Source organism: Giraffa tippelskirchi, chromosome 3, assembly GCF_054371585.1.
Source record: "Giraffa tippelskirchi isolate mGirTip1 chromosome 3, T2T-mGirTip1v1.2.pri, whole genome shotgun sequence".
NCBI lineage: Eukaryota > Metazoa > Chordata > Mammalia > Artiodactyla > Giraffidae > Giraffa > Giraffa tippelskirchi.
This window is the reverse complement of record NC_137277.1, coordinates 101,502,829-101,527,647: the sequence shown is the minus strand read 5'-3', so window position 1 is coordinate 101,527,647 and position 24,819 is coordinate 101,502,829. Positions and strand designations below refer to the sequence as shown.

The window sequence follows — 24,819 nt, the reverse complement described above, 5'->3', positions numbered from 1 at the left end:
CTGCAGTCCATGAGGTTTGCAAAGAGTTGGACATGACTGAGCAACTGAACTGAACTGAGCATCATTCTTGATTTAGGATGATAAGTTATAGTCTGATGAAAGAACTATTACTAGAAATAAGGAATGTCATTATCCTTTAGGGGGACTATGGTCAGCTTTAATTATATTATTGTTAAAGCTTTCACAAATTGAAATAGTATGTATTAAATATATAATCTATAATTTTATGTTAAAGCATTTAATGGGGAAACCACTAACTAAAATCTTTATATAATATTATTCTCATTGGGCACAGCTGATTATTAAGCTGGATAGTAACTTCTTTTGAACAGATTCTTTTTAATTGTACTGACTTAGAGATCCCCAAACTCTAGAATGTATTTTTGTCGGGGAAGTTAAGGAATTAAGAACATATACCTTTAAGAAATTGCAGAAAGGCATGAAGTGTTTTTTCTTCTCCTTTCTACACTTTTAAATGTTATCTGAATGAATGGCTGCTACTAGGTAAAACATTTCCTTATGTTCTCCTATAAATTGTCTCAGACAGGGTATTTGGGAATTGCTGTACCCTGTGGAAAGTAATTGAACTTGGCTGGGTATGGAATCAAAACAATCAGTTGAGACAGCATATCTGAAATCAGGTGTTCTATAGTTAAATAACTATAATTCATGGGGAAAAAACCCCACAGAATCTTAAGGACTTTTTTTTTCCTCCAAGGCAGTTGATTCTATCATTCCATGTGGACTATGGACTCTGGTCTAGTTCTGGTTATCATCTTCATTACAAGTCTCTTTTTTTTTTTTAGTGTAATGTAAAATTTATTAAATTGAAGTTCCAGATGAACATCTGAAAATGGTCTCCTTTTATCTCAGGTGAACCTGGCCTTTGTTGAAGCAGCAGGCGACGTTTCAGAACCTGTTAACAGGGAGCCTCCTTCCAGAGAAGCTCAGATACTGACTTTGAAAAACACATCTGAGTTCGATGTACTTGTCATCGGAGGAGGAGCAACAGGAAGTGGCTGTGCCCTGGATGCAGTCACCAGAGGTGAGTCCTGGTGTGGATGGAGGTAACGCAGGTAAAAATTTCATCTTTCCTCCCGATGCAGACACAAATGTGCATTCAGTGCTGGAAAGTCACGTTACTACTGCATTTCTTCATTTTCCATTCTTTGTGAAGCAGCTTCTCGTTTTTAAAGTATAGGTACTTAGACAATTTGAAAATTAAATATAGCTTGTCTTTCACATTGAAATGAGTTTATCTAAAAAGAAAACTTTATATTCCTGTGAATTCATTGATTTGATGTTCTGGTTAGTGTTTTTTTACATAATAAAGTACACTTATGTGAAATAAAAATATCTGTGTATCATTTAAAATCACAGTTATGTCAATGATTTATCTTTAATAAAAAGACTTGCTAAAATGAATTAATCTATTAAAATAATTCTTTTTGTTTCTCTATTAAAATCATCTCTTCCAGTGAAATATGGACTACAGTGTGGGGAAACTCTAGTTTATGTGTAAAAAATGAAAAAGACCTGCTAACCTGTAGTTCTGTCACTCATTTAGTCAGGTTTTGGAAAGACTTTATGAGAAGTTCTTTCAACATGGCAACAGGATATATAAAGAAATAAATTTCAGTAGGGAACACCAGTGGTCTTACGTATGATATATTTAATGATTTGATTCTGTTGCCTGTGGTTATTAGTGTGGAGTTTGGAATCAAAGAAATATGGGTACAGATTCTGGCTCAGGTGCTATATCAGATGTATATATGTATGTGTACACATACACACATGCACACACATACACTTAAGCGAGTTACTTAATTTCGCCAAGTTTCTTCATCTTTCAAATAAGAAAAAAATACCTCCTGTTAATGATTGTTGTGAAAATTAAATGCATAATCATGAAGAGGATTTAAAACAGGGCTTGTCACACAAAGCAAAAAACAATAAACTGTAGGCAATATGATAGCTGACAGTAATAACATGAAGGCAAAAGACTTTTAGAACCAATCGTCCTGGAGAAATCATCCTTTGTGATGTTCTTAGATACAGCACATTGGGCTGGGTACTGCTGCAAGGAATTGTGACTCTGGAGTATTTTAGATACTATGTAAGGTTCAATATTCATTGCAGTTTCAAACTCAATGGTGATAATTTGTTACATGGAATAATTTTTATTAGATGAAGTTACTACCACATTCACTGTGGACTTACTTTGCATATCTGATAGATTTTAGTCTTACATAAATGAAATAAATTTCATGAGATTAGGCACACCTAAGCAAAAAAAATACCCTAGATTTTACTAGGATTGCACAGGACCCTCACTTGAGATTTGATCCATGTAGACATCATAGCCTAGGTCCATTTTGTCACTTCCAGATAATGGTAAATTCACAGGATAAGCCCTGGATCCTATTCTGTTGCCTGGCAGACCCTAATTTTTTATATAATTCTGTCTCCATCCGTGGTTTATAATTTGAATTAGATTATCCTGGGGCACATTAAGTCAGAGGGAAAGAATGGTTGAAGATCCCTCAAGGGATCTGAATTCACCTCTCTCCCCTGGAGGCCTGGGAGAAAGAGTGAAAAAAAGTACGCATTCCCTTGTCATGGGAAATCTTGTTTGGGACTGCCCTAATTGTCCTGGGACTACCCCAGAGGTTATAAATTACCAGATGACAATTTTCTGTGTCCAAGGGTGTCATTTTCCCTGTAGGATTCAGAAAAATATGTTTCTTCAGGTTGTCACTTATATTCATGCTATGTACTGAAATGTATAGCAGTTCTTTTTCTTTCATTTCAAACAAATATTGGCTGAGTATTGTACATGTAATATTCAAGGTACTACATGTGAATACAAAGATGACTGATCCAGGGAGCACACTGAGGTTGCTCCCAGTTCTGTAGTTCTTGTTGGTGGAGACTGAGTTATCCTGTGTGCCTTGCATAAGCTACAGGGGCACTGTTGTATCTGGATAAAGCAAGCTGCTATTTAGCACAGGTAGAATTTTAAGAGGCCAAACTTGCTTGCTGAAAGTGTGCCAATCTGAGGGAACATGTGAAGGAACAATGTGTGTGGGAAACAGCTGATGTTTCAGTTGGAAACACCCAGGCTGTGTGGGGGAGGATGTGAGAGAATCATGGAAAGGCAGGAGTGGACCTGACCTACCAGGGAAAGTCCTTTGGACTTTACTCAACAGGCCACTCTGAGACTGAAGAGCGTTAGTGTTGAGGAAAGGGTTGGCAATAAGGAAGAAGCATTCATGAGTATAAACTTTTAAGAGGTGTAGACGCAGGACAAAGGACGAAACTTGCTTATGTCATAGGAGATGAATAAGGGAGGCAGTATGTGCAAGAATTGCTTTTTTCTGTCTTTCACTTGTTTAAGATAGGCGCAATTTGAATATTTCTATAGACTCAGAAGGGAACCTTGATATTCAAATAATAGAAGGCTGCATGTGGACAAGGTCTTAGAAAAATACAAGGTATGGGCTAAGAAAGATGTATCTTAGCTTTGGCAGGACAGTAAGAAGCATTGCTCAGAGACAGAAACAAAGTGTAAGATAACATGGTAGGAATAGGGGTTGCTTTGCTCTGGTTAGAAAAGGATATGTGTGTGTGTTCCCTTATGTGTCAGAGTTGGGGCAGAGAAAATACATGGTAGGGTAGAATCCCAAATTGAGACCTGACTGGGTATCAATGATGAGAAGAAAATGAGAAAAGATTCTATGAAGGCAAGAAATTGTTTAAATGGAGACCTAGAACTAGAGGGAGGAATGGGAAGTTGTAAAGTCAACTTCTCAAAGAATTAGGGTGGGTTGCCAGATCCTGAGTGCAGTAGTAAAAAGGCAGCTACTAATTAAGTCCATTTTGTACCGTACCTCCTTTTGAAAAGTCTCACCTATATTTGCTTTTGTGAAATTTTTATATTTGTATCTTTTAGAAAACATAGACAAGATCATACTGTAGTCATTACTTTGCAATGTGTTACTTGCAAATATGTATATGGTATTCATTTTTTTATAATGACTCTTTAAGTTATTTCCAGTGTTTTGTTCTGCTATTGGTAACGATACTATTAGTGAGTCAACCACTAAACCAGTTCTGGGAATATAAAAACTAATAAGATGTGGCCTTGCCCTCAAGGAGTTTATTAATATTTGCCGAACAAACATTTTTTCCTTTGGACAGTAAAGAATATTAACTAGTATATTAGCATTTGATTGTGGGTGATGGTAGTGATGATGATGATGATTTTGAAAGGTAAGAATTTTCAGAGCCAGAATGTTGACAAGATTTTTAAAATACTTATAGTTAGTAACAGCTAAGAAAATGATGTCATTTAATACCTCCTAACATATCAATTGCTGTATTTTTAAATAATCGACTGAATGCCTTATTTTATGTGTATGGAGTTGCAATTTATAAAAGTGATGGATAAATCATAGTTTGCGTGTGTGTATGATTAGTCAGTCAGTCGTGTCTGACTCTGCCACCTCATGAACTGTAGCCCTCTAGGCTTCTCTGTCCATGGGATTCTCCAGACAAGAATACTAGAGTGGGTTGCCATTTCCTTCTCCAGGGGATCTTCCTGACCCAGGGATCGAACCTGCGTCTCTTACGTCAGCAAGTGTATTTTTTACCACACTGCCACCTGGGAAGCCCAAATCCATAGTTTGTATTTCCTTTATTATGCTGGTAGCCCTCTGAGGGTAGCATTTGTAATTAAAATATATAGAGATGCTGAAGTTAATCTATATTTATCCTTTTACAACAATTTCTGATCATATCAGTAGCCCTCTGAAGTGTGAAATGATTGTGGGCATTTGGTTAATGAATTGTGCATTGTTGCTGTTCATTCATGGAATTTGCTCTTTTATTATATTTGATGCTTCACTTAACAACAAATTTTGCTTTCTCTGCATTTGATATGTTTTTACCAAATTATTCCTGATTGTATCCATTAATCTTTAGTCACATTTGACAAAAATAAATTACTGTGATCTTTTAAAGTTACCAGTAATAATTAGATTTTTCAGGACATCAAAGTTTTGGGGGAACTGCTAGATGTTAAAGGGCTTGTATAAAAATGTTTGCACAAGCTTTTTGATGAAATACTGTGCCCAAATGAGATTTTGTTAATGAATAAACAAAGACCATAGAAGGAAGAGAAAAAGTCTTGAGGTTTTCATAATAAACATTTATTTGCATTGTTACCATCTGCATTTTCTTGGGAATCAATTTTCATTTGTTTCATTTGGGAATATTATTTGATAAACATAATATGCACGATTCTCCTCACGTTCTTGGGCAGGTCTCTAGGATCGATAGAAATTGTGTCTCTGTTTAACACCTCTGTGGCCAGTCCCTGAACAAGAGCACAACCTAGAAGCATGGGGATACAGGCCACCAAAAGAGAACTGGAATGACGAGAATCTGATATAGTCACCCCCTCAGACGGCTTCAAGAAGTTTCTTTTTCAGCTCTTTTTGTTCTTTTATGTGACTACCTGTATGTATCAGGGATCAACTAGTACAGTTCCGATTTAAAATCTTGTTTGTAAACTTAACTTTTATGACTTAAATTCAGATTCCAGAGAATACTGCCTCTTGCTAGAAGAAAACATTAATTGTAGTTCTCCTGTTTAAAAATGTATATATACTTCTAGCTTATGAATGGTGCCTGGCTAATAATTCCTGAATTCTCACTGCAGCTCCTTCAAGTCTAAGACCCTAAAGGATAGGGAGTAAGGACAAAGGCTATGAGATTAGAACTGAGTGGGATCAGTCAGCTTCATCATTTACGAGCTCCATGAACTTCAGTTAAATGCCTTAACCTTGTGGAGAGCCTGGAGGTTCTCAGACATAATGGAAGATAACAACACTCTTTTGCATAAATAAAGATTTGTGAAAAGCAGGAGGTATGAGCATTGTGTTAAAAAAAAGATGCAGAGTAGGGAGAGCCATGGAAGATAGTGCATTCTGGGAATTACAAACCTGCACCTCTCACCCTGTTCCACCACCACCCTATTTTAGGACAGTAGAATTGCAACAGATGAAAGTTTGCCGTTTCCTGGACATTGCTAATTAGACTATGTTGCAATTGCTACTAATGTGGAAATTTGATGTAATTCAGTGATTACATTAGAGTGACTTTGTCAGGAGTGGGGTGGGGAGGATTAGAGAAACTGTGTCAAAGGTATTTGGAAAAATTAGACTTTGAGACTTACTATATTAATTTTGAAAAAGAATAATGATAAAGAAGATAGAGCTCTGTCAATATTGAAGTGTATTCTAAAGTTACTTTAAATAAAATAGTTTGCAAAAGAAACAGAGAGACCAGTGGAACAAAAGTAAGAGGCTAGAAATAGATCTGAATACACAAAATTTAGGATATGATAAAGGCAGCATTTCATATTTGTAATTATTGATTATTTAATAAGTGTTGTTAAAGTGTCCACTTTCCCAAATTTATGCTTATATTTACATATATATTTATGTATATTTATATTCTATTTATCATGCTCTCTGTGAACCAAGGATTTAACAGTAAAACACCACAAACCTATTAGAAGAAATTTTTTAAAAATGGAGTAAGAAAGAATGTTTTTAAGCATGACATCAGTGAAACCATTTTCTTTTGGAAAATCCTATTTAAACTTGATTTCATAAAAGTTAAAATTTATCCATATAAATTTAATATAATATATATTTTATATTAACTGTAATGTATGATATTAATATATAAATGTAATTTATATATTATATTACACATACATATATTTAATAATAATATAATGTAATATTTTTACACTTACCTGGTGGCTCAGGTGGTAAAGAATCTGCCTGGAATGCAGGAGATTTGGGTTCAATGTCTGGGTTGAGAAGATCCAGTGGAGGAGGGCATGGGAACCCATACCAGTATTCTTTCCTGAAGAATCCCATGGACAGAGGAGCCTGGTAGGCTACAGTCCATGGGGTTGCAAAGAGTCAGACACAACTGAGTGACTAAGCACAGCAATATATTATATATATAATAAATATAATAAGCACCCGTGAAACTGGAAAAATACCATAACAGAATTTGTTTCATATTATTTGTAGCTTTTCTATATCCTTTTGTTTTAGTATGTCTATGATAAAATACAAATAGCAGGATTTTTCTTTATTTTTTTAGTGTTTGATAGAATCTATGTTTCAGTAAGTATGTTTGGTCCATCTTCATTGATTTGGATGCCATGTGCTTTTAGTTTGTATTTTTTACCTTACATCTTTTTTTGTTTTATTTCACTTTTCTCCATTTCCTTCTTTCCTTCCTCCATTTTAAATCAGCTTTGTATCACTCTCTGTTTCCATACATTAAACTCTACAGATATAGTTACTGCCCCCTTCAAGTCCCCCCAGAGACTTTTCTCAGAACTAAATCAAGGCTTCTGCCCTGTTATGAACTTGGACATCCTGCAGACCGACTCCCAGCCAGCTGGTGGTGCCCTGGCCCTGGTCTCCCCTCCAGGCTGTGTCCCTCTTCCTGCCTCCTGGGCATGTCCCAGTAGATGGTCCACAGCACCAGGCAATGGTCAGCAGCCCCTTCTTCAGTCCTGGCATTCTAGCACTAGTCTGCCTTCTTCCCCTCTCCCTACCTCTTGCCTTTCAGGAACAGAAATCTTGGTTACTTTCGTCAGTTTCTAGACCCAAATTCCACCAAGACAGAGGCTTGGATCCAACTACTCCGCTCTGAGTTTCACTACACTGTGGTTCATGAGGTGTTTATTTTTGAGGCAACCATGCCTTAAATATATGTGTGTGTGTGTGTGTGTGTGTGTGTGTACATACATATATGTATATATACACATACATGTAAAAATATATATATGTAAAATTGTCTCTGTGTTTGGAGAAGAGTTTAAAGCTAAACTTACAGTGCCATATTGGTCAAAATTTTACTGATAGCAGTATTTATTAGCAAAATGAGTGTAGTTTGGTTTAATAAATTGGGTCTATTCAGTTATCCAGAGAGGTTTATAAGTATTTACAGGGAAAAGGGCTAAAATGTACTGTAAATTGAAAAACAAGTTGTGAAAAATGAGTTTGTTAATTGTATTTGTTTTTGAAGCAAAAAAGTACACACAGGTTTACAAGCATAGGAAGTTTTTTGTAGAATATATGGGATGTTTTATTAGTTAAAATTACTTATGTCTGGATTTTGTAAATAGGAATCCAGCAGTGTATTATTCTCTCTTTTCATAATTTTATATTGTTTGGATAGTCCTTCTCTCTTTGAACATTGGCTGGTTTTATGATAAAAGAGTAAAAAGAGAAAGCAACATCGGCAACTTCCTTATTCCCCTGAAATTGTATTGCTTTTGTTGTTGAGTTGCTAAGTCACGTCTTGTCTCTTTGTGACCCCATGTACTGCAGCATGCCAGGCTCCTCTGTTCTCCACTATCTCCCAGAGTTTGCTCAAATTCATGTCCATTGAGTCAGTGATGCCATCTAACCATTTATGTATAACTATAATAAATGTTATAGCTTAATACATTTTTGTGCCTCCATATTCAAGTGTGTGTGTGTGTAAGGAGCACAAAGTATGTTAATGACATGTTCTAACTTAACAAATATCTTCATTAACGGTGTGTCTGTTTCTAATATAAAAATAGAAACAGGTATAATAACTAATCCAATGTTATATAGCTGTGTATAATGTTAGCATTTACTGTTAGAAAACACTAGGCTTAAAACATAGAATCCTGATCAGGAGGATTAATAAGTCAGGATTGCTTTACAGCTTTACAGAAGTGTTATTTTTTAGAGAAATTTATCCTTCATATAAAATACACAGCCTTTGGGTTGGTCCCTTTTCTTATTAATTTCAATAGCTTTCTGAAATCCAAAAGTAAGTGCCCAAAGCTTTTCTAAAGAAAGATAAACTTCCCTTTCCTTAAATGACAGCATTTTTCCTTCATGGAGCTTGTGGCTTTAATAACTATGTTTATGGTACTAATGTGCAGAGTGTCTGTAGTTTTTGATTTGTGTGTTATTACCTGGGTGCCTCTGATAGTTATTTCATAGCTATTACTCTGCCCTTTTTATATAAAAATAGTTAAATCTGAAAACTTACTATAGTGAAATAAAGATGCAGAGAGTTTAAATGAAAATATAATCTTGCAGTACTGTGGTATTGAAGGTAGGAAATAACCCAAATGTTCAGAGCAAGAGTACTGGAGTGGGTTGCCATTGCCTTCTCCAAAATGTTCAGAAACAGGGAACTGAATAAATAAATCATTGTAAATATTTAATGTATTACTATTCACACGTTAGAAATGAAATTATAGAAAAATATGTATTGACGTGGAGAGATGTTTACAATAAACAATGTTAAATGAAAAAAATTGAATGTATTATACAATCCTATTTTGATAAAAATGTGCATATGTGATTATATACATGCACAGAAAATGTGAACATTTAAACACCCAAATGTCAACTGTGGTTATCTCTGAATGGTGTGATTACAGGAGAGTTTTATTTTGTTCTCTTTACTTCTCTGCATTTATTATATTGAGCATGTTTGCATGCATAATAAGATAATCAGTAAAAGGTATTAAAATATACTTCTGTTCTGTTTCATGTTGTGAAAGTTAAATGTCGTACCATTCTTCCCCTTAGATGGTAATTATCCCTCTAAATTCATCCAACTGTCTTGATCCATGAATTGGTTTAGTTGGAAGTGCCTAGTAGCTAGACATTCTCACTCAGAGTAGAAAAGGCAAATCTGTAATGAGCTGTGTTTAATTCATATCCCTGGCCGTATCTTGAAAATACAATTTTAACTTCAGAGATGGGTAAAGATGACTGAAAGGTAGATTTCAAGTTCACTTTTTTTCTGCTGCTGTCACTAAGCTTGTTATTCCACATAAGAGTTTCAGAGTAATCTCACTCCAAATATTAATACTTTACCACTACCAAGAAATTCATGAGAATACCTACTTACAGCAATCAATTATAAAAACAAAAAATTGAATAATCATACCATTCCCAAATGTTCGGGTTCATCTCAGCAGTGATAGAATATATTGGTTTCCGTAAAAAGCAACTTCTGGAAAGAGACAAAAAAAAGCTATTCCTCATAAAGTCTTGAACAAGTTTAGTGAATTATTGTAAATGTACAGAGGGCAGCCCTTCACTACTGCCCATTCTTTCTACTCGAAGAAAAGATCTTTCCTGGTGCTTTAGATCCACAGCCAGGCACAGTTACTGGAAGCCTGGGTGCATTATTTTTGACCTTCTTCAAATTTAATTACTTTACCTAATATCCAAAATGTTAGCATGAATCTGCTTATAAGTAGTGTTCATTCTCTCTGAGACGATAAAACAGCACTCTCTCGTCACTTTCTTCCTTTACACTGGGGGAAAAGAAAACCAAAAAACTAGTTAAATTTTTAATTTCAGATTGGTGGGGAAAAGAGTTTGAATTTTTGGAAGGTGAAACAAAAGGAACACCTTAGGTAATGGAACCATGTAAGATCGTTATAAGGCTTTACCAGATTTCATTGCCTTTGCTGCCATCAGCTAATCAAAGGAAGAAGCAGTTGTAACTACTAATAATGTCTTGATTCTGCATTACTTTCCTCCTTCCTCATTCCATCGTTTTCATGCAACAAAAATGAGAAGTCCAGAACATTTAGCATAAAAGCAGTTGAAAATGTTGAAATGTTTTCTTAGAGTCTCTTTTTTCCCCTTGTTTTTGAGGTTCTGAAAACTTTTGGTAATACTTTCTTTCAGGTTACATGGTGCTTTAATATTTACCAATTTGGCTGTAACTTCATAGATATTAAATTTTTTGTTTTTTGTTGTTTGGAGTTTTTTGGGGTTTTTTTGCTCTGGAAGGAGCAGTATCATTTCTCTTCAGAGATTCTGGTAGGTAGTTTGATGATATGCCACTGGAAATAATGGAATAAGATAAAAACAGCCTGTTTTGACAGAGAAGCCCATTTTAACTTTTGTTGGTATTCACTAGGGTTTCTCACATAAGTACATGTGAGTAACTTTTCTAAATGTCCAATTCTCGCAAAAGCAGTTTTAAGGCTTTTAACTGTTAGCTGTCACTTAAATATCCTGAAATATCCTCCTGAGATGGCTTGCTAATTTCTAGAGTAGTTCCCTGCCTCACACTGTGTCAGTTTGGGAAAGAAAAAAAAAATCCATCCTGATAACACAGCCCATAAAATTCTCTCTTCACATTACTCTCCAGTTACCATCTTCTCTGCCTTGTGAGGCAGACTCTATATCGCCCCACTCCTGCTGTGTGGTCCCCTAGATAGTCCCCTACACTCCAGCCCCTCAGTGAGAAGCAGACCCTACATAAACTGGGCTGGTACAGTCATCTGCATTCTTTTGCTTGAGCTGACCTCTGCTGATGATAACTCCCTTCCACCTCCCTCCACCCATTTGAACACGTCCTCCCCTCCCCTCTAGACTCAGTCTTTCTCCAAGATCCCTCCCCTGACACAATTTAAAAAAAAAAAAATCCACCTTCGCTGTAGTTATTGTTCACACAGGGAATTGTTGTGGTGACTGAAGGATGAAAGAGCAGAGGCACACTAGCTTTTGCCAAAAGCAGGAAAAGGACTCAGAATTTCCTTACATTCAGTCCTTCATGGCCCTCAGTCAGAATCCAGATATGAAGAACTCATGCCACTCTTGCCACATGTGTCTTTCTGTTGCCTCCTGTCCCCCTCTGTCTCTCTCCATCAGATTTCCTAGACAACCCATACTTGACCTTTCATAGCCACATGATCTCTAGGAAAGGATTCTGAGGTTCCCTTTGGTCCAGATCTTTCTCTTATATTCAAAAGGCTGAAGGATCAAAAACTCTCCTAACATTCTCAAGAATCCGCTTCTAACTATGTTTCTCTCTCAGGAGGGGAGGGAACCAAGCTTCCCCGATTCCTGAACATCTTACAGAATTCCCTTCTAACTACTCCAGTTTCTCAGGATGGGGAAGGACCAAGCTTCCCTCACTCCTGCAAATTCCCTTAACCCTTCAGATTCTTCTAATGGGACAAAGACCTCACTTCCCAACAGAGGGACGATCCAAGATTTTTATCAGCTGATCTGCCCCCTGACATCAGAGTCAATTTGAGCGCTATTTGGTCTATATTTTAGCTATAAAACTATGACTACAGAAAGGAAAGATGACTTTTTGACATAGGATGGCCATGATACTCTTTAGACTCTGGAGAAAACTGGTTAAAGTGAAATTTTTTTCTTGGAAACTGCAAAACCTCTTCTTTTTGCATATGCAATTAAAAACAACTATCTTGTTAAAAGGCCTGCCTAGGGAAAAGCTTGAAGTTAACCCTTTCCATGTCCTTGTTACCTGAGACCTCAGCCTTGGGCAAATTCAGTTCAGTTCTGTTCAGTCGCTCAGTCCTGTCCGACTCTGCGACCCCTTGAACTGCAGCATGCCAGGTTTCCCTGTCCATCACCAACTTCTGGAGCCTACTCAAACTCATGTCCATCGCATCGGTGATGCCATCTAACCATCTCATCCTCTGTGGGCAAATTAGAACTTCAACAAAAAGAGGGGGAATCACAGAGACATTTTAAATATCAAGCAGAAAACTATGAGATCTCTGTCTGTCTGTCTATCTGGATTTATGTATGTCTTAGTGTGTGTCTTTTGGGTTTTTTTTTTTTTTAATAATGTTGCTGAAGTTGTAAATAAGTTCTAATTTAATTGGCCTAGAGAAAAGTAAGTGCTTAGAAATCAGACAATTCTAAATACAAGAGAAATTAACCTAAAAGAATTTCAGATTCACGTGAGCTGGGAAATATTCAATATTAAATATCTAGTATTAATGTTTGTTTGCTAATCTAATATAGATATGTCTAAAACTCATTAACATTAAACATAGTATTTTCATTGTACCTATGTTTATTATAAGTTAAAGATTGTTATATTATTATATCTGTTACAAGTTTGTCAGCAAGGAAAGTACCTCGAGTGAAGAGACTTCAAAAAAAAATAATAAATGATATATGAGCTTTTAGATAAACTCTATTAAGAATAATTACACTTTAGAAATTTCTGTCTAAAACAGTCTCTAGATTTTGGTAACCTGAATTTCTATGGTTGTGCTAAACTAAGTGACGGAAGTTTATTGAATAGCTAGGTAATTTCCAAATAAAATAAGATTCTGAAACATTCATTATTGAACACTAACTTCCTCTTAGAGAGAAACTAGAGATTTTGGACTATTAATGAATAATGTTTGATGCCATCCTGAAATGTTCTCTAGAATTTTGTTTTTTTTTTAGAAATTATCACTGGTATTTATGTTCACCAATCTATAGAATGCTAACATAAAGGTCAGTTCTTAGTTGCTTAAGGAAAGTAGGATGTGTGTTTTTAGTAAAGAAGGTATGAGAAATGAAATTACATTTTATGAGGGGAAAAGGAGGTAGATCTGACTTACAGGTGGAAGTTTCAGGATGGGAGAACAAAGTAATGGGTACTGAGAGTGATAAGAGGTTTTATGGAAAGTGGACCCCAAAGGAAGAGTTTTGTGCATAAATACAAATTCTCTTGAGATGTTGAACTGCCTTCGATAATGGATTTCGAGTTTCTTTACCTCTGAAGTGATTTGTTCAGTGTTTGCCTTTGAAATCTTTTGTTAACTTTAGCTAAGGGAATATATTGTTTCCCAGTGATCTATATGATCCCATCTGACTGAGTGTTATAAACTTTTTTGATATTTATTGAAAACACTTCCTTCATTATTTGACTTCGAACTAACTTTGGAATACTTCAGAGGGCCTCTGAAACATCCCAAAGAGAGATATTAAACTACAGCTTTATTGACTATGCCAAAGCCTTTGTGTGGATCACAACAAACTGTGGAAAATTCTGAAAGAGATGGGAATACCAGACCACCTGACCTGCCTCTTGAGAAACCTGTATGCAGGTCAGGAAGCAACAGTTAGAACTGGACGTGGAACAACAGACTGGGTCCAAATAGGAAAAGGAGTGTACATCAAGGCTGTATATTGTCACCCTGCTTATTTAACTTATATGCAGAGTACATCATGAGAAACACTGGGAGGAAGCACACGCTGGAATCCAGATTGCCTGGAGAAATATCAATAACCTCAGATGTGCAGATGACACCACCTTTATGGCAGAAAGTGAAGAAGAACTAAAGAGCCTCTTGATGAAAGTGAGAGAGGAGAGTGAAAAAGTTGGCTTAAAGCTCAACATTCAGAAAACTAAGATCATGGCATCCAGTCCCGTCACTTCATGGCAAATAGATGAGGAAACAGTGGTAACAGTGGCTGACTTCATTTTTCTGGGCTCCAAAATCACTGCAGATGGTGACTGCAGCCATGAAATTAAAAGACACTTACTCCTTGGAAGGAAATTTATTACCAACTTAGACAGCATATTAAAAAGCAGAGACATTACTTTGTCAACAAAGGTCCGTCTAGTAAAGGCTGTGGTTTTTCCAGTGGTCATGTATGGATGTGAGAGTTGGATTATAAAGAAAGCTGAGTGCCAAAGAATTGATGCTTTTGAACTGGGGTGTCGGAGAAGACTCTTGAGAGTCCCTTGGACTGCAAGGAGATCCAACCAGTCCATCCTAAAGGAGATCAGTCTTGAATATTCATTGGAAGGACTGATGCTGAAGCTGAAACTCCAATACTTTGGCCACCTGATGTGAAGAGCTGACTCATTGGAAAAGACCCTGATGCTGGGAAAGATTGAGGGCAGGAGGAGAAGGGGACGATGGAGGATGAGATGGTTGGATGGCATCACCGACACAGTGGACATGGGTTTGAGTGGACTCTGGGAGTTGGTGATGGACAGGGAGGCCTGGCGTGCTGCGGTTCATGGGGTCGCAAAAAGTCGGACATGACTGAGTGAATGAACTGAACTGAACTGAGTTTATTTGACATGTTAAATTACAAGGAAAGTATTGTTGGAGGAGTGATGTATCTTCTCAGGTTATATTGTATGGTTGATGTTACTAATATAGATATCCTAGAAATTATGTGAAATTCATGAAAATCTGGTATGTTCTGGTAAAATGTTGTCAGTTATAATTCTAGTTATCATATTAAAGTGTTTAGTATCATGGCAATGACCACGCTACCTTGCCAATTGCAATTTAATCAGATTTTAAACATGCCTTCTATGGTTTCACTCTGATGCCTTTGCAAGAATACTGCTACTTCAAGATTTATGGAAAAGACTTCTAAGATTTAGCAATAAACAAATTTTGTTATCTGGTAAACTGGTAACAAACTGGAATTTAGTCTACTCTCTATGTTAAGAGAACAAAGTTTTCTTAGAATGCAGCTTTAGATAACAGATTATGAATTTCTTTGCCTTTAAGTGATTTATATTTGTTTTTAAAATCTTTTGTTACTTTGGTAAAGTAAATAAACATTATTTAAGATTATGGTACATGTAGACAAAGCTCATTCTGCTTCTACAAAAAAATAAGCCCTCGTGGTTAGGCTTTTGCTATCCTGGTGTCCTTAAAACATGGCAATCAGAATCAGTCCAGTTCAGTCACTCAGTGGTGTCCGACTGTTTGAGACCCTATTAACCCCAACACAACAGGCCTCCCTGTCCATCACCAACTCCCAGATTTTACCCAAACTCATGTCATTGAGTTGGTGATGCCATCCAACCATCTCATCCTCTGTCGTCCCCTTCTCCTCCTGCCCCCAATCCCTCCCAGCATCAGGGTCTTTTCAGATGAGTCAGTTCTTCGCATCAGGTGGCCAAAGTATTGGAGTTTCAGCTTCAGCATCAGTCCTTCGAATGAACACCCAGGACTGATCTCCTTTAGGTGGGACTGGTTGGATCTCCTTGGAGTCCAAGGGACTCTCAAGAGTCTTCTCCAACAGCACATGTTCAAAAGCATCAATTTTTCTGCACTCAGCTTTCTTGGTAGTCCAACTCTCACATCCATACATGACTACTGGAAAAACCCTAGCCTTGACTAGATGGACCTTTGTTGACAAAGTAATGTCTCTGCTTTTTAATATGCTGTCTAGGTTGGTCATAACTCCTTCCAAGGAGTAAGTGTCTTTTAATTTCATGGCTACAGTCACCATCTGCAGTGATTTTGGAGCCCCCAAAAATAACAGTCACTGTTTCCTCATCTATTTGCCATGAAGTGATGGGACCAGATGCCATGATCTTAGTTTTCTGAATGTTGAGCTTTAAGCCAACTTTTTCACTCTCCTCTCTCACTTTCATCAAGAGGCTTTTTAGTTCTTGTTAACTTTCTTCCATAAGGGTAGTGTCATCTGCATATCTGAGGTTATTGATATTTCTCCCGGCAATGTTTTTTCTAGCTTTTGCTTCCTCCATCCCAGCGTTTCTCACGATGTACTCTGCATGTAAGTTAAATAAGCAGGGTGACAATATACAGCCTTGATGTACTCCTTTTCCTATTTGGAACCAGTCTGTTGTTCCATGTCCAGTTCTAACTGTTGCTTCCTGACCTACATACAGGTTTCTCAAGAGGCAGGTCAGGTGGTCTGGTATGCCCATCTCTTTCAGAATTTTCCACAGTTTTTTGTGATCCACAAAGTCAAAGTAGTCTACTCCTAAATCGGGGAATTAAAAATGGGTGAACAGAAGCTGTTAAATCAAAGAGTCAGGGCTATGGGAGATCCAAGACAACCACTTGGCTTTTCCCGGTCCCTGACAAACCTCATTTTTTGATGGGTTAAAGCCTTCCCTGGCTACAGGGTTTATATGAAAAAATTATGTGTCACTGAATATGAAGTTTTGTTTATTGTTAAACTAAGTTTCTAGTTTTGTTAATTATGGTCTAGTGTTTACTCAGACTCACTTCTGAGATAGTTCCTTGTTATGGTATATTACTAAAAGATTTCATTAAGTTATTATAAAGGACACTCTAAGTTTGTTTCTAAAGCTTATCTCAGTAAGTAATCTTCAGATAAAGATCAGATGCTCCATGATGTCCAACCAGGAGATTAACACCTGGCTATAAACATTTAACTAAGTCAGATGACCTGGGGTATACTGGGCTTACGCCTAAGGAAAGTTCTTGACTTAAATTCTTGCTTGTGACCTTGCTAATAACTGCTAGCTATATTATTTTCTATGTCACTTGTTTCAGAAGATTGTTTCTTATGTTACTAAATGTGTGACTGCGCCTATGGTAAAATGCTGATATGAAGTTCCATATGAGATCAATGATTGTAATAATGTAACTCTAGACATGGGAAGAAGCAACAAGAGGGAATATTTTCCTGGACCAAGACGCTAGTAAGACAGGTACGGTCCAGAGACTTTTGCAACTCGCAAGGCCTGTTCCAATAACAGCACACTGAATGGCCTATCAATGAAATCTTCCCTAGACCTGGGAATGAGTCTTCCCAGCACTGTGGTTTACAATGGCCATGAAATGCCCCCCAAACATGGTCAAATATGTGGCTATGAAGGGACCCTGCTGAGTGGAAGTTGGCACTTGCCAGCTGCCTCTACGAAGATTACATTGTGACCACTGCAACCTGATGACCTTCAACACCCCGTGAAAGGAGTTCAGGGTAGAGATCAGAAATAAGGCACTCTGTGCTCTGGAAAAAAAACCAGAAGAACCGGCCTTCAGATAGTCAGATGTTTTCAGGTAAAGATTTTATAAGCCCAAATTCTTGCATCTTCTCCTACCTAGAGAAACACTAACGTCAGGAACCAATGTCTGGTCCTGGTTCTCCTGGCTAGCCCCTGAGCAGCTTTCTACTTCTATTAACCTTTGGGCCACATAACTTTAACTTTCTTGTTAAGTTTGTTTCTTCTAGAATACAACAAATCCCCAAGTGGTAGTACGACAAGAATATTCCCTGACCAACACCCAGACAATGCTGAAACATGTCCACCTTATCATTCCATGGATTCTCATCTGTCTGCATAAATGCACCTGGACAGAGACGAGGCAAAGGGAACCCAGAGCCCCACAACACCCCTGTACAGCCTGAAGAAGTCAGAGAGGTTATTGCCCCTTTTCCTTTGAGACTGGGTTCCCAAATGCCTGCGAAGGGAAATAAGGAGATAGTTAGACATGAGCAGGGTATCAAAAGGGGCCAAAGAATTGGCCCTAAAAATAAAGAGAGGGAGGAATGTGGTGACCCAAGAACGAAAGAGCAGATAAAACCGAGGAGGGTCTTGGAATGCAGGAATGGAAAAACCAGACCCTTATCGTCCTTCCCTCCCCCATGTTGTACCTATTAATGGAACAGTATAACCTGTCTCCCCTCCTACCCCATAGGGAGAAGGTATTTACCCTACTCTTCCCCTACCCAGTATACATGCCGCATCCAATCAGCAAATGACCCAAAAGACCCCTATCCCACTCCTTGTACCCTGGGTATAAAAGTGGACTAAGGACCCTTGTTCAACGTTGGTTCTCCCTTGAGCTGGTCCACTGTTCTAACAGCGTCTCCCACTGTAATAAACTTTTTTTTCCCCTCTCATTCTGTCTCATGTCTGGAAATTCTTTTCCAACCCTCACCCGGACCACAACAATTGTGTCATCCATAAAGAAAGTGAAAGTGTTAGTCACTCAGTTGTGTCTGACTCTTTGGAGCCTCATGGACTGTGGCCTGCCAGGATCCTCTATCTCCATGAAACTCTCCAGGCAAGAATACTGGAGTGGGTAGCCATTCTCTTCTCCAGACGATCTTCCTAACCCAGGGATCGAACCCAGGTCTCCTGCATTGCAGGTGGATTCTTTACCATCTGAGTCACCAGGGAAGCCCCATCCATAAAATACTCCCCAAATTTTGTGACCTCAAACAAGAATATTTTTTTTCCTACACAGTGTCCGCAAGTCAGGAATCTGCCTGGGCCCTCTGACTCTCAGTCTCTCACAAGCTGCAGTGCTTTCTAGCAATTGACATGGATGTTGACGTGATTCAGATCCTTATTGGACCAAGGCCTCAGTTCCTTGTGACCTATTGACTGGGGTAATGGGTTCCTTGACTCAGAACAAGACAGCTTGCTTCGTCTGAGAGGAAGTCACAGTCTCTGGTAACCTAACCACAGAAGTGGCCGGCCATCATTGTGGCTGTATTCTGTTGATTAGAATAAGGCACTAGGTCCAGTCTACACACGAGGGTAGGGGATTACATACTAGGAAGTGGGGCTGACTGGGGACTAAGCATCTTCTCCCACAGCCTGTGGGTACCTTTGGGCAGGTGGGAGCCAGGGGCTGGATGGAAGACTGCTTCTCCGCTCTCAGTCTAATGTCCCTGCCTCTCATGGTGTGGGCATCTTAATGCCACGACTGCTTCTAAGACTGGAAGAGGGGTGTGTTTTAAATAATCCGGCTCTTAAATGCCATTTGAAAGTCAACTCCCTCATCTGATCTTCAACTGAAGAAAAAATGGTATATTTTAGTGCTGGAGGAAGAAGTCTGTGTTGGATTTACTAAGTAAAGTTGATAGAACTCACCAACACAGTGCATTCTTAAAGAGATTGCAAATGTAATTGCCACTAAGCAATTTGGGGTTTATATTCTGAGTTTAATTTTTGACCGCCTTTAAGGTAAGAGTCCACTGCATTTTCAAATGAAACACCCATGAAACTTTGCTTCATTTTGTTCACTTGCCTCTCTTTTTGTTGGGAGCATTTCAAACACCAGCACTTTTGCTGGCACTTAGGCTCTCAAAAATATGTACTAACATGAAATATTTATGTGTGTTTAATACATCCTGTACCAAATTAGCTAAATATTGCTAGCATTTTCATAGTTGAGAACTCAACAGATCTTTTTCTGGCATAAATGCTTAAAAAGAGTGACCTGGATCTATGATACCTGTAATTTCTGTGTTATTTTGCTAGTTCATTAGAGCGTTAGCAGTTTTGCCCTTGAATCAGAGTTCTCTACTTTTCTCTCCACAGTTTCCAAATATGTTGTCCTTTTGAGTCAAGGGAATTGCCCTGATTTTATGATGACATTTGGGTACGATATTTAAACTGTTAAAAAGTTATAAAAACGACCCTTTGGTATTAAATGTAATAAATGGCTCTGAATTGAATGCATGCACAGGTTCTCTTATATGAGCTTTGTGAGCCCAAACTGCTCCAGTTACATATTCTCATTGTAATTGGACTCTATGACATTCTCTCATCCCCCAAGAGTATGCCAAGCCATGAAAATTCCTCCTGGCTTCGTGTTGATGTATACTTTGGGTCTTTTGAAGTTTTGGATTTCATCTGTAACTAGCGTATGGGACTCACGGTACTGTTGGTCCTCCCAATCCTGAAGAGGCAGAGGTGTGTCTGCAAGAAAACAAAACAAAACTTATTTCATCCCTAAGAGATTTATTGCAACTCTGAAAGAGAAGGGAGGTTGGAATGACTTGTCCTTATTCAACCTCACCTTTCCCAAGAATATTGTCTTTACTCATGGATACTCTGTACTGGGTTCATTTGTCCTGGCATGTATTTTTCTTTGTAATTCTACAGTATTGTGCTTGCATGTCTTCAGTTAGACTGTAAACTCAACATCAGAGGTTATTCTCCTCTTTTTTTCTTCTGTTTTGATGTCTTTGATCTCTTTTCCTGTTTTATACCCACTGTCACACCACTCTGGCAAGAGGAACGTGCATGTGGAGAGCTAGTCTAGATTCGTGGTTGATGCATTAGATTTGGGGCTTCCCAAATTGAGCTAGTGGTAAAGAATCTGCCTGGCAATGCAGGAAGTGCCAGAGATGTGGGTTTGATCCCTGGGTCAGGAAGATCCCCTGGAGGAGGGCAATGGCAATCCATTCCAGGATTCTTGCCTGGAGAATCCCATGGACAGAGGAACCTGGTGGGCTACAGTCCATAGGGTCAAAAAAAGTCAGACATGCCTGAATCACCTTAACACACATGCACGTGCATTAGAGTTGACTGAAGCTGAGAGGCTGGCACACGTCCGGACTCTTGTAGTGAGGAGTTAAATGTCAGTTCCAGAAGGCATCGTAACAATACTGAGTTAACTCTACATGGATAAAGATGGGTGCCAGTCTTCCCTTCAACCCTTGAAACACACCAGAGTATATTACTGCCATGAAATTGCACTGTAATATTTTCTAGTTGTGATTCATTCACAGTTTAATATGCTTCTAGTTCTGGTTTGACTTTTCCCCCAGGAAGAGACTAAAATCTCTTCATTATAATATAGACAGTGTACTGCACTTTGAATACAAATTTATCCATGTTCAGAGTAATTTTTCTTGTGATTGTCTCTACCCTGGAGAAGTGCCTTTAATGAATTACATACAAATTGTGTAATTTAAGAAGTTAATTTGGTTTTCTGGTTACACAGGACTAAAAACAGCCCTTGTAGAAAGAGATGATTTCTCATCGGGGACCAGCAGCAGAAGCACTAAATTGATCCATGGTGGTGTGAGATATCTTCAGAAGGCTATCATGAAGTTGGATATTGAGCAGGTAATTGTGTATGCTGGTTGTTAAGCAAAAATTGTTACTATGCTTTTTTTCTACCCAATTAAATCAGTTTTTTGTTTTTTTTTTTAATGGCCTTAACATTTCTTATTGGAAATATCTATTTAGTGTATTCTGCTGGAGGGTCTTTCAGGAGAGGTGTGTCAGTTTTGTTGTTGTTGTTGTTGTTTTTTCTTGTAGCAATACGTTCATGAGTAACCAGGGTCCTTTTCTACACAGACATGTCAAGGTAGCAGATTTACAAAATCACTTTTGGATGTTTTACCTTTTAACAGTTGTGATTGTTTTTTGTTTTGTTTTTCTGACCAATGGCCACCAAATTGCTACTTCCCCAGTGGGTTCAGGGGAGCTCTGTTGTAATACATGAGGAGTATTAAACTGATCTTAACTGCAAATGCAGTCACAGTGCATATTGTCACTGACATATTCTGAAGGAAAAGATGATCTGAGTCATGCTTTTTTTTTTATGTCACACTTTGTTGTGTCCAGTCTGCCACCATTTGAAAACTGCCAAGGCAGTGTGGAAGATGACATTTCCCAGAGGGGGTAAAAAAAAAAAAAATCAGCTGAACTCCCTATCTGCTTTTCGTCTATGAAAAACACAGCAGCACTAACTTGACATTGTCAGTTTTGACTCTGTCCCCTTTTCTTACATGTCTGTTTAGGACCGTGATGGACATAAAGAAAAGAGCATAGGGTTTACAATCAGATGACTTGTGATGTGCTATAACTTATTTATTCAATTTCTATGAGCCCCAGTTTTCTCATTTGTAAAAATTAGTATTATGATAGTAATGCTGGGTCTTCAGAGAGGGATAATGAAGACTAAAGACAAAAGCTTTTTCATGATCATTTATAAAATACCATGCAACTCCTAAGTACTATGTCTGCTTGGGCTAATGGCGGCAAGAAGAAAACGTTTAACATGAATTTGAACAATCTGTTATCTCTTACATGAGAAAATATTATGGGGGACTGAGAAAAGGGACAATACAGACAATGCAAGATAAATTGTTACAATAATCTTGTAACTCAAGTCAGGAAAATATCTTACACCTGGGAACTCTGACAGCATGTTTTTCTCCTATGCAAATACAGTTAAGGTTTCTAAAAAATCTTTCAGGTTGACAGCATGATGTATTATTAGAAATTTGATTAGGAGGGAGCCATCCTCACTCAGAGGTAGAGAGGTTTCTGTGTATCAATCAGTTGGCAGGGTGTCTATTTGCCATTTGAAAATATTATGATCTGTTACTGCCAAACTAATTTTCTCTGTTTTGCTTTTCAGTACAGGCTGGTAAAAGAAGCCCTTCATGAGCGTGCCAACCTGCTGGAAATTGCTCCCCATTTATCAGCTCCATTGCCTATTATGCTTCCAATTTACAAGTAAGCCTTTTGGTATCATCAATATACTCTTTGCTTATCTGAAACCCATAGAACAACCCAGTTTTAATGGCAGAAGTGCCTCAATGTGTATTTCTTAAAGTAGTTGTAATTGGTCCTAATCTTTAATCCTTTTAAAATATTTTCCTTTGTTGTATTTTAAAAAGGGTGACTTTTCCTAAATTACTCTCTGCCAACTCACCTCTGAGGGCTAGATCTTGAAGGCAAAGTGGCTTATAATTAGTTGTTTTAAACTCCAGTTTCTGAGAGTATATAGAGGAATAACTGCATTTGCACTGGGAAGCATAAGAGGGTCATTTGCAGGCTAAAATGCAGAGCCAGAATGAATCCTGCTGCGAAATCTGAACTGACATATATCAACTCCAAACCCTAAGCCATTTTGTGTCATTTTAAATTTCTGAGTTAACCAAACCTGAAATTTGGTTTGTAGGTGTCAGATAATCGTAAATTATTAAACCCAATTTTCTGAATATTGTTAGAGCTATCCATCAAATTGACTTAAACTGGAATATAGATAATAGGAAATACAGGATTATGTAGCTCTGTTAGCTGCATGAGTGTTGTGGGGTCTAGAGACAAATTTTATAATTTTTGTCTATATTTTGTCATAGATGGCTTGAGACATCTTAAGCCAATGAGTTTCTACCCTGGGTGTACATTAGAGTCACTCTGATCTTTGCCCTAGTCTAGTTCAGTTGATCTCTAGGATCACAAGATCCAGGCAGCTATGTTTATTTTTGATGCTCCCTAGAAAGTCTAATATGAAGTCAGGTCCAGAACCACTGTCTTTGAGATGATTCATTTATGTATGTAATTCAGCTGGACTGGTCTCAGAACAGGAAGGCACTTCTCTTGTTTCTTATGGAGTACACTTCTAGATATACTTCACTTTTCTTAATAACAAGTGTCTTATAAAGTGACATTCTATAATGTTTTACTCTGTAAAGAAACCTTTTCCTTTCTTTATGCTGTAGGTGGTGGCAGTTACCATACTACTGGGTAGGAATCAAGCTATATGATCTGGTTGCTGGAAGTAATTGCCTGAAAAGCAGTTATGTCCTCAGCAAATCAAGAGCCCTTGAGCATTTCCCAATGCTCCAGAAGGACAAACTGGTAGGAGCAATCGTCTACTATGATGGTACGTGATTTTTGTTTTTTCAGGATACTTGTCTCTCACTCATGACCCTTACAGTGTATTCTTAATGAGATAGTTTTGCATACTAATTAATGCTAATCTTACACAACACACAAACACACATGTGCACTCTGCACATAGTGTTTTGCTTTTAACATCGCTCGAATATTGAATATTGAATATTCCTTCGACTTTGAATCTCATGGTTGGTTTGGTCCGTTTTCCATCATTGTGCATTTTGGGCCCCACCTTCATGCCATTTAATTTGTTATATGTTTGCCAGTGAACGCTTACCTTATGAATATATTATAATCTTGAAAGCAGCTGAGGATCTGTTAGGTTTTCTAGATGAAACCTCTATTTTCAAGGGGTTATAAGCCTAGGGAAAAATGCCTCTGGGCTGAAATGGACATGTTCATATTTTGCACAAGACACAATTCTTGAACATATAATTTATGTGATGAAAGCAGATGAACATTGCATCTGTTAAACCAGTCCCTCGTTTTTTTTCTTCAGTCCTTCAGTTTTTAATGCTTATTTTATTGTTGTTAGATGTTTTCTAACAGTGACATTATCTAGTACCCATTTGCCTTGTGTTCAGTGTTCATTCGTTGTGTTTGCGTGTGTGTTAACAATACAGTTTTGTACACTTTTATTTGAAGGGACTAACCACTTAACATAGCTCCAGATGAACCACAATACAACACAAAACATCACAGGAAAAGCTATTTGTGAAATTTTACTGCGGTTTTTAAGGGAGAATGGAATTGGAAAAT

General features: G+C 37.8%; 1 protein-coding gene across 17 annotated transcripts in view; it reads left to right on the top strand.

The window, feature by feature from the left end:
* The window catches only part of GPD2 (glycerol-3-phosphate dehydrogenase 2), a 246,551-nt gene that overhangs the window by 143,252 nt on the left and 78,480 nt on the right, over positions 1 to 24,819 (top strand). For all 17 annotated transcript variants that reach the window (XM_081580561.1, XM_081580576.1, XM_081580560.1 and 14 more), the window contains 4 exons: positions 874 to 1,045; positions 21,365 to 21,489; positions 22,793 to 22,890; positions 23,883 to 24,046. In XM_081580561.1, coding sequence (XP_081436687.1) covers positions 874 to 1,045; positions 21,365 to 21,489; positions 22,793 to 22,890; positions 23,883 to 24,046 — 559 coding nt within the window. The remainder of the gene's footprint in view (positions 1 to 873; positions 1,046 to 21,364; positions 21,490 to 22,792; positions 22,891 to 23,882; positions 24,047 to 24,819) is intronic.